Raw genomic sequence first — 10057 nt, forward strand, 5'->3', positions numbered from 1 at the left:
CATCCAACGGTTTTTATAGTCTTAATTGGGATCAATGGACCAAGAGTATTTCTTTAGCCCACGAATTTAATAATCCAATCATTCGAATTACTCTAAAACATATGATAATCTAAATGTGGTTATATGATATTCATGCGTTTTTTTATGTTCCTCAAATTTAAAACGTATGTTTCCTTGCGTTGGACAAACAATTTGTGGACTGTGAAAACGAGATGTGTTTTTTTTTTTTTATCTTGGTAAGAGTGCTCTCGACCACTCGTAAAATTTTCTCTTAAAAAAAGAAAGAAAAGAAAACATTGGTGAATCCCAGAAATCAATGGGTACTAACAAAATAAGAACAAGTCGTTGATACGAACAAAAATAAGAGGAAATGTGTTCGTATATCGCTTCCTGCATGGCCCACTGTGTAATATCTGATTAACGGAGATGCGCGCCCCCTTGCGTTCTATGGAAAATGTACCGTTAAATTTGTCATCTCTCGCTCTCCGTATTTCTCGGGGACATATCGTTGTGAGAGGCAAATTCTGGAAAGCCAGGAGAGAAAGAGGATTACAACCTATTTATCTAGAATAACACGCGAAGACATCAGTAATTAAAGTAAAAATGGGTGAGTTATGATGTTATGTCATCACTGCAGTCCGTTAAGACTGGTTTGCGAGACGGGGATGCGCTTGTCAAAAATCCCCAGTTAGTAGCTGTACTGTTGTTGATCAGCTAACGTCAGCGCTAGCTGTAGCTGCCCACTATAGCTACTAGCTAGCTAGCTAGCGGTTGCGTGCTTATACTGTTATAGTTGGCTGCTTTTATCACAGCTAAATGGCACGTCGAACTGACTTACACTATTTGTTATTGAGAGAGTTGATAGCTAACGTTTCCAAGCTACCTAGCCTGCTCAGCTATAGCGAACTGTTAGCTAGTTGGCTCATGTGTAACTAGGTGAAGTAGGCTAGTTAAGCTAGCTAGCAACCCGCAGGAGGTTATAACGTGTGTTTTGTAGAGCTGGGTAAGATTTATTTATGCCGGGCTACGAAGTTGTGATGCTACTTGTGACTGTTATGATAAGAAGTACGTTTTTTTTTTTTGTTGACGCGTCTAACTGTCTAGCTATATGAATGTGTTTCAAATGTAGTCATGGCATAGTGACTACATGTGTCACAAGGCAGAGATGACTGCTGATGCTATGGTTTTATTTCCAGTCTCCACAGTCCACACTTCCCCTCACTGACACGTGCAGGAATGATGCTGTGCTCCACATATATTGATATAGTTCAATCATCAGCTGTTTGTCACTTGTTCACTTAGAGAGAGAGAGAGAGAATCAACCTTTGTGTCTATATTAGCATTAACTGTACTTTGTCAGTTTCGGTTGTCCTCAGTGCACCGTTTTAGGACCCTAGCTGTACTATGACCAGCAGACAGCAGAGAGAAATTTGACTGAAAGTCTGGAACAGAGTATTCATTGACCTTAGGGTGCACAAATAACTTGGAGTTTATGCCCAAGGCTATGTAGCATTGACCTCTGAGACAGGCCATAGCTGTTTGGTGTAGCCTAACATCTCTCTGCCTCCTCCTCTGTCACCTGTGACTCATCTCTATCAACAGGTGAGATGTATATTTTCCTTATTAGATAGGTGTCCTTGCCATTACTCACCTCACCCCAGGAAGAATGAGTTAAGGCTCAGGCTAAATCAGACTGGTGCTCTGGCAGTCCTGGAGGTTGTTCTCTGGCAGTCCAAACCTGTCCTCCCCTTCTGTCTATTTCTGAGAGTTAACACAGCAGTGCTCTCCCTCCCCCCATTAGAAATGGTTTGGAGACCATTTATCAAGATTTATGTCTGCAAGTTTCCAGGGCAGGGCTGAATTAGGCATAATTGTTTTAATCCAGTTATTGTAGGAGGGGATGGCTTTATTCATCAAGCTTCCAGTGCTAGCCTAGCCCTGCTATTACAAGTGCCTCTCCTCCACTCCTCACCCTTGAGTGGTAAGTCAGTTAAAGAGGACAGAGAAAAGGAGAGCATCCATCCACAACGTGTTTGTGTTTGCCTGTGGCTTTACCATCTGGACACCACACACATACACACGCACACACACACACACACACACACACACACACTGTTTTGGACCTGGGGATGACACAACAGCACATTTGCACTCAAACTAAAAACACAGCAGCATTTGGGGTAGTTCTGATGCTTATTTATGATATCCCTCAATGTTGCATTGGGACAGGGGGTCAGTTGCGTCTCTCCAAAAATAATATTCAGAAAACTAAAAACTCCAGCTTGTGTTGGTCTGGCTCTGGGGTGGTGGTAGGGGAGGAACACCCCCCCCCTCCCCTCCCCTCCCTGCCCTGCCCTGCCCTCCCCCTCTGCCCTGCTCTGCCCCTGGGTGACTCAGGGCTCTGCCGTGCCCCACTCTGGTGGCATGACTGCACAAATGCTGAGGATGGGCAGTTTGTCTGTGTGGGCGCCGGTTCGTGCTAACTCTGCGATTAACTCCACTGAATAAATACATTTGTTCTGCTTGCCAGCTGACTGCTAAAGAATAGTGCTCTGTCCTGTATGTGTGTGTCCTGTTTGTCTCTTGTTTGTTTTAAGTGTGTGTTTCCATTGTGCATTTTGTCTGTATTCGCGTGTATGCGTGTTATGCTCAGCACAAACAGTGAATGATAGTGGTAGGTTACATGCTTCAGTGTATATTTAACCATGCTTTCCTGCTCCGATTCCAAGAGCTTGTTTATTACGAGGTTGGAAGCTTATATAGACCTACCCCTGTGTCATCATCATGGCCTATTATTACACCCGAGTCTGAGATCTGAGGAGGAACACACACACACACACACACACACACACACACACACAGTTAGTACTGGGCTGTAACAAAAACCCTGCCCTGCACACACTCTGCTGATCACCAAGACAAGAGTTATCCACTTCTAATGTTTTTGTCCTATGTGTCACTCTCTCCCCTCAGAGACTGCAGCCAGTCCGGCCAAGGATAACTACAGGATGAACCGCTACAAGAACAAAGCCCTGAACCTGGAGGAGATGAGACGCAGGAGAGAGGAGGAGGGTGTCCAGCTCAGGAAACAAAAACGAGAACAACAGGTAAACACACACACACACACACACACACACACCCTGCCACCTGCACTACTCTACTCTAACTTTTCCATATTGTTTACACATGTCTGTTTTCTCAGATCTATAAACACTGAAGAGGTACGCTGCGTACACACATCTCCAGGACGACAACTCACCATTGACAATGAATGCTGGTCGTTTTGTGGTTTTGCCGCGCCCCATGTGTGTACATAGCAGTATGAACTAGAGGTCATGGGCCTAACTGTCGCGGTCCTTTCATTCTCTGACAGCTCTTCAAGAGGAGAAACGTGGACATGCTGAACGAAGAGGGAGCCATGTTTGAGAGTCCACTGGTCGACTCCTACGTCACCTCCTCCACTCCAGGGGTGAGACACACACACACACACACACACACACACACACAAAATCACGAATGCTCACATCTATACTGCATACCATGCACACACAATATGCCATTATTCTGTTTGTGGTATCATTAATGTATTGAAGTCCGTACTTCAGCCAGTTTATGGGTTAGACATTTTGTGATGTTGAGTCAGTGCTGACATAATTTTGATTGGCTCTGGGGCTGTTGTTTCAGGAAGGAGTCATCACGCGAGACATGGTGGAGATGCTTTTCTCAGACGACGAAGATCTCCAACTCACCACAACACAGAAATTCAGAAAGTTACTGTCCAAAGGTAAGTCTTCCCTCTGTAAATTTCTGATTTGGAAAAAGCCTCTCTCCTGTGCTGTCGGTAATGGTTGGGTTGTGAGTCTGTGTTGCTGAATGGCTATATTCTGTGTGTGAACTCCAGAGCCCAATCCACCTATCGATGAGGTCATCAACACACCTGGAGTTGTTGAGAGGTTCGTCGAGTTCCTCAAGAAAAGCGGCAACTGCACATTACAGGTGAGACCACTGGGGATTCTCCAGATAAATCTGATCCAGATGTCAGCAGATATAATTCTGGTGTGATGCAAACATGTTTGCTTCAAGACAAATCCCTCCTCCCCTTTTTCTCTCCTCTCTCTCCTTTTCTCCCTCTCTCTCCTGTAGTTTGAAGCAGCCTGGGCACTGACTAACATAGCGTCGGGCACGTCCATGCAGACAAAGATAGTGATCGAAGCCGGGGCAGTGCCCATCTTCATAGAGCTCCTCAGCTCAGACTTCGAGGATGTCCAGGAACAGGTAGCAAAAGTCTACAACACTGGTCAAAGAGATGTCCTATGGAGTTACTGGATGTTCACGCTTTTGATCCAAGCCAAAGACTGTGATTAAGTGTTCAGCTAATTCAAGCACTGCTTCTCTCTTTCTCTCTCTGTGTCTCTCTCTCTCTCTCATATCTCTCCCTCTCTCTGTCCCTGGCTCCACATCTCTCCTTCTCTCAGGCTGTGTGGGCTTTAGGTAATATTGCAGGGGACAGTGCTGTGTGCAGAGACTACGTACTGAACTGCAATATCCTGCCACCACTATTAATGTAAGTACACACTGTACAGAAATGTTGTTTTGCTACAGATTTTCTTTGTGTAAAGATGTGTCTTAACACAGTATAGAAAGGGTGACATTTGGAAGCAAGACAAAGTAAAAGGCTAACAATTGTTTTTAATTTAATTTTTGTTGTTATTATTTTTTAATAAAACCTGTTTGTGTCCCCTCTTGTCCTCAGGCTTCTAACCAAATCCACCAGACTGACCATGACTAGGAATGCAGTGTGGGCTCTGTCTAACCTGTGCAGGGGCAAGAGCCCTCCTCCTGTCTTTGAGAAGGTACACTCCAACCCCCCCCCCCCCCCAAACGAACCCCTAGCCCCTACACTCTTTGCACTTGTGAGGATCACCCACCCAATCTCCTCTACTCTCCACAAAACCTCATCTCCTTTACACCAATCTTTGAGGGACAGGTGTGCCCTGGGGCACTTGGCTCTCCCAAATAAGGGCACCGTATATCATGTTATCACATTTTGCCGGGCAACTCTGTGAGGCGATGTGCCTTTCCAGCCTTGCTTTAGACTGCATCACCAATGCAGGCTGTGTCTGATCTGTTGCCTCAGAATAGACCCAGCAACATTCTTTGGCAACATTCTTCACATTTTTGGAATCATTAGGAGCAGTGGTGTAGTCCGAACACATACTCATAAAACTTAATATCCCATGATGCACAACGGCGCATTGTGTCCTCCTTTTATAACCTATTAGTCCACTTACCAATCGGCCCTATTGTGAAATCACACTTCACCTGTGGCCCCTTGAATCCGCAGTCCAAACAGTAACAGCCTGGTGTTAGTAAGACTGGTTGGCATCCAGATGTGTGACCAGAGCAGACCAGACAGCTTGCAGCTCAAAGTAGCCGTGTATGGGGGAGGGGGGGGGGCAGAATGGCAGTGCCTGTCTGTCATCTGATTTAATTTGTGACTGAAGCTGTCATGGACATAAAAGCCCAAATGACTCAGATTAGGCATGTGACTCTAGGATGGGTATGTGAGGAGTCCTGGGTGTTTTCTTATCAAGGCAGGCTTGGATGGTTCCCTTTCCTTTGGTTGTTTCTCAGTTGTTTTGTAAAGGCTTCCGTCTTTGAGGTTCCTTTTCTACCAGTGTTCATAAAGGTGTTAGTGGCCATCTGAGGTCACTTCACTGATATTTGGCCTTTGAAATGTCACTCCTCACCAACTGCCATGTAAAATCTCCATTGTGGCCATCAGTGACGTAATCATAGTGTGAACTTTGAACTCGCTAGAGGTATTTGTGTGCCTCTCTTGCTGAGTGGTATGGTATTATGACACTGCCACTCTACCATGCAGTTCAGATGTACAACCCCTTTACCTAGAACTAGAGCAAATGGCTCAAGAACGATTCTGACAATATTGCCGCATTTGTCCTTGTTACAGTAGTCTTCTAGTGATAATCTGTTCTCTGCGTCGCCCTCAGGTGTCCCCCTGTCTGCCAGTTCTGTCCCGGCTGTTGTTCAGCAGTGATCCAGACCTGCTGGCAGATGCCTGCTGGGCTCTCTCCTACCTCTCTGATGGACCCAACGAGAAGATCCAGCCGGTCATCGACTCTGGGGTCTGCAGGCGCCTCGTGGAGCTGCTCATGTGAGTGGACAGACCTGTCTGTCTGTCTGTCTGTCTGTGTGTTTTAATTGGTTGTATCATTGTACTTGAATGACATTTAAATATCCCCGTGTCTCAGGCACACTGATTATAAGGTGGCCTCGCCTGCTTTGAGAGCCGTGGGCAACATCGTCACGGGGGACGACATCCAGACACAGGTGAGTCTTCATGAAAAGCGAGGTGTTGTGAATGCGTGTGCAGGTCTGTAGAGTTTATAGAACATTATAAAACACACAGAATTCTGAGAGACGATGTGACGTCTGTTGTACTCAGTCCGAATGTATGCTTGTATCGTGTCTCTATGGTGTTGTAGGTGGTGTTGAATTGCTCGGCCCTCCCCTGCCTGCTGCACCTCCTAAGCAGTGCTAAAGAGTCCATCCGCAAAGAAGCCTGCTGGACCATCTCCAACATCACAGCTGGCAACAGAGCTCAGATACAGGTGAGACACAGGCATCGCTACAAGTACAGGGTTCAGATACAGGTCCAGATAGAGGTATCACTACAGGATACAGTGCAGTGCTGAGGTTTTTGGATTACATTTGAAATGTTTCGCTGACAACCTGGCTTGATAAAGGCTTCAGTATCCTACGCTTAATGGCTGGTTTAGTGGTTTCTTTTGATTTGTAGTGAGGTCTTTGTCTTGTCCTTCTCCAGAGAGAGTACATTTCAGATCGTTTGACATTATCCTCAAGTCAAACATCTGACATCATCCTCTAGTAGTCCCATCATTGAAACTATCCTACCCCCCAAATTAATTTACTCTTTTTCTTCCCATTCTCATCTCCTCATATCCATAGACGGTGATTGATGCCAACATATTCCCAGTGCTGATCGACATCCTACAGAAGGCAGAGTTTAGGACCAGGAAGGAGGCGGCCTGGGCTATCACAAACGCGACCTCAGGAGGCACGCCAGAACAGATCAGGTCAGACATAGACATGCCTCCTAATAACCAAGTTACAAGTTCCCTTCATCCTCAGATCAAGCATGAGCCTACCCTCCCTAGAACCCTGTCTTTCCTACCCTCCTTCATTCCTTCCCTCCTATTGGTCATAGATCTTGTATTGCTTTTACCTAATCAGTATTTAATGATTGGCTCTGGTAATGACAGGAAGGAAGGGGGGAAGTATTTGAGGAAGTATTTTTATTGGGCAGAGGTTTGATGTTCCTTTTCCTGTTCCCTCTTGGTGAGGTCTGAGATTCTTAGCTCAGCGATTTTCCGTGGCATGCATTCGGAAATTCCTGAGTGTTCACAGATATCAGCCAGGAGCTAAACTCGGAGCGTGTGTGTGTGTGCGCGTGAGAGGGAAGTGTTTGCCCAGATTGAATAACATTGGAATATCACAAGACACACTCCTCGTTCCTGTGGAAGTAAGGTGTCTGGTTTGCACCAAACAGAGTCCATATTATTTATTCCTATGATTCAAACTTCCTGATGGTGGCATATGTTCTCTCTCTCTTTCTCAATGCCGTGTGTGTGTGTGTGTGTAGGTACCTGGTGAACCTGGGTTGTATTAAGCCCCTGTGTGACCTGTTGACGGTGATGGACTCTAAGATTGTTCAGGTGGCTCTGAATGGGCTGGAGAACATACTGAGACTCGGGGAGCAGGAGGCCAAGCAAGACGCCACGCACGGCACGGGTATCAACCCCTACTGCGGTCTTATAGAGGAGGCCTATGGTAAGTACCACACACACACACACACACACCGACCGACCGACCGATCTGGCCAAAAACATGTATTGTCCCCTTCTTTCGTCCTCTCCAGGTCTGGACAAGATCGAGTTCCTTCAGAGCCATGACAACCAGGAGATCTACCAGAAGGCCTTTGATCTGATCGAGCACTACTTCGGTGTGGAGGAGGAGGATGCCGGCCTGGTTCCACAGGTGGACCAGGCCAACCAGCAGTTCCTCTTCCCCCAACAGGAGGCCCCCATGGAGGGATTCCAGCTATAACTCAGCCTCCCACCCCTTCCCCTCTCTCCTCCTCTATCCTCCCACCATCCACCCTGTATTCCCCCCCCCCCCCCTTCCCCACACTCTCATGGAGGTTCCGCAGCTATAGTGAACCCCTGCGCCCCTATTCCTTCCATGATCTACCACTATCCACCCCTGAATCCTCCACCCTATGGGGGGTAGCTATGACATTGTCCCCTGTCATCTTCCTCCTATACACCCCCCCCCAATTCAGACCCAACAGAATCCTATTATAATGCCATGTCTAGGGTACCAGGCTGAGAGGAGGCCAAACTCGACCCTTGACCTTATTGAAGCAAACAAGACACCCTAGAGCCCTGTGTGGGCCCCTTAGATTGTTTCTACAGTGGCCCCGTGTTTTCATTTGGTTTATTCCTTTTTAGTTTTTGGCCGTGCTCCTGCTACCCTCCCTTTCTGCCCATAGGGAGTTCCTCTTTAAGGATGACACATGCTGAGCTGGGGGATTGGTGGATAGTGAGGTGAGGTGTTCCCAACTCTTTCACGTCAAACCTGGCTCAGTGCAATGTGAGGAGATTTATCTTGTTTAATTTTTTACCCTTATCATATTTTCATTCATTTTTTATTTTTGTGCTGTTGCTGTTTGAATCTGTTTTTCCCCCATACATATACTTAAATACACTCGGTAAGCCACCCAACGACGACACAGTCTTGGTCTCTAGACTAAAACTGGTCTCTTCAATCTCAACAATAAAAGAACCCAGCTGTGTTCTGGATCCAGAGGCCAAACTCTCACTCTCGAACAGTCGTGTTTGTTCCTATCAGACAGGCAGGCTTCCACTGAGTAAGGCAGGGGATTCTGGAGCCAAGAGTCTGGTTCTAGAGCTACAGTATGATTCCAGTTCTAGAACTACGATTGTCTCTTTGTAGAACACAGTGACAGTCCTAACACCCTTATCTGTACAGCTGCTACAGATTTGACTTTTGTTTTTCAGTAGGCCACTTTTTAGTTTTCCACTTGTTTCAGATTGCTAAGATGGGGTGGGAGGGGAAGCATGGGGCGACTGGGTTTAGGGAGCGCAATGAGTTGGGGAAGAAATGGGAGTTATGGGTGGGGAGGGCGGGCGTCGATATCAAACCCCTATTGAAAGATTTAAAAATGAAAATACCTAGGTTACTAGCTGATCAGAGGGTGATTTAGCTAGAGATATAGTGTTCGTTGTGTGCCGTGTTATTAATAACGCTACATTTGAATTATGAAGTGATCTAACTATTAACGACGCATAGCTGGGGGGGACAGGGCCTGCTGCAGCACGTGATTATGTACATTAACCAAACCAAACTTATTTTTATATACAAATACATATAGAGACAAAAATTGTCAGATTGTCTTGATTTGGCTTTCAAGGGATTATTGGTCTTTATTTAGGGCCAAAAACATCAGATCTATCCACGTAATACCCATTGATATCAGTGCAGGATTTGACTGAAAGTACGAGTTACTGTCTTGCATCTCAAGTTAGGATTTGGCTCTTTTGTTTTTTCTTTTTGATTTCTCTGGTCCGTTGAAGCCCATTGTAAATAGGTTGGTGCTGGTACGCTAGGCCCTGTGGTGTTGCTGCCCCCCAGTGTGTGTACGGTAGGGGGTTTGCATGGTGTTTTATTACCCTACCGACTGTCAGGAGTATCCCTCGCCAAACACTTGAAGTTACAGCTAAGAGAGAGACAAGAGACAGAGATTGGGAGAGAGAGAGAGAGAGAGAGAGACGAGAATGTAATGCCCAAATCCAATAGGATCTAACTAGAAAGAACAAGAGTAGAGTGTAATACACTACTCAATTTTCTTTGATGCAACCACAAGATGCTTTGAGGAGGAAGGTCCTGGGGACAGACCTGTATGTTCATCATGTTATACTGGTGTTGGTGGTAG

General features: G+C 46.1%; 1 protein-coding gene across 1 annotated transcript; it reads left to right on the plus strand.

Moving 5' to 3' along the window:
- Window positions 1-507: 507 nt before the first annotated feature.
- kpna6 (karyopherin alpha 6 (importin alpha 7)) lies at window positions 508-9181 on the plus strand. Its single transcript, XM_083681034.1, has 14 exons — window positions 508-607; window positions 2974-3107; window positions 3374-3469; window positions 3685-3784; window positions 3902-3996; window positions 4144-4275; window positions 4476-4564; window positions 4754-4853; window positions 6012-6175; window positions 6273-6351; window positions 6507-6632; window positions 6991-7118; window positions 7685-7872; window positions 7961-9181. Exons 1-14 carry the CDS (start codon window positions 604-606, stop codon window positions 8146-8148), a joined length of 1623 nt encoding a protein of 540 aa, XP_083537160.1. The 5' UTR covers window positions 508-603; the 3' UTR covers window positions 8149-9181.
- The last annotated feature ends 876 nt before the right edge of the window (window positions 9182-10057 follow it).

The sequence above is a fragment of the Argentina silus genome, assembly GCF_951799395.1.
Source record: "Argentina silus genome assembly, chromosome: 11".
Classification (NCBI taxonomy): domain Eukaryota; kingdom Metazoa; phylum Chordata; class Actinopteri; order Argentiniformes; family Argentinidae; genus Argentina; species Argentina silus.

Bases quoted from the DNA above. Each gene is read 5' to 3' on its own strand.
- kpna6 (XM_083681034.1), top strand. The intron at 3,997-4,143 runs GTGAGACCACTG...TCTCTCCTGTAG, and splicing joins GCGGCAACTGCACATTACAG to TTTGAAGCAGCCTGGGCACT. The intron at 4,276-4,475 runs GTAGCAAAAGTC...TCCTTCTCTCAG, and splicing joins TCGAGGATGTCCAGGAACAG to GCTGTGTGGGCTTTAGGTAA.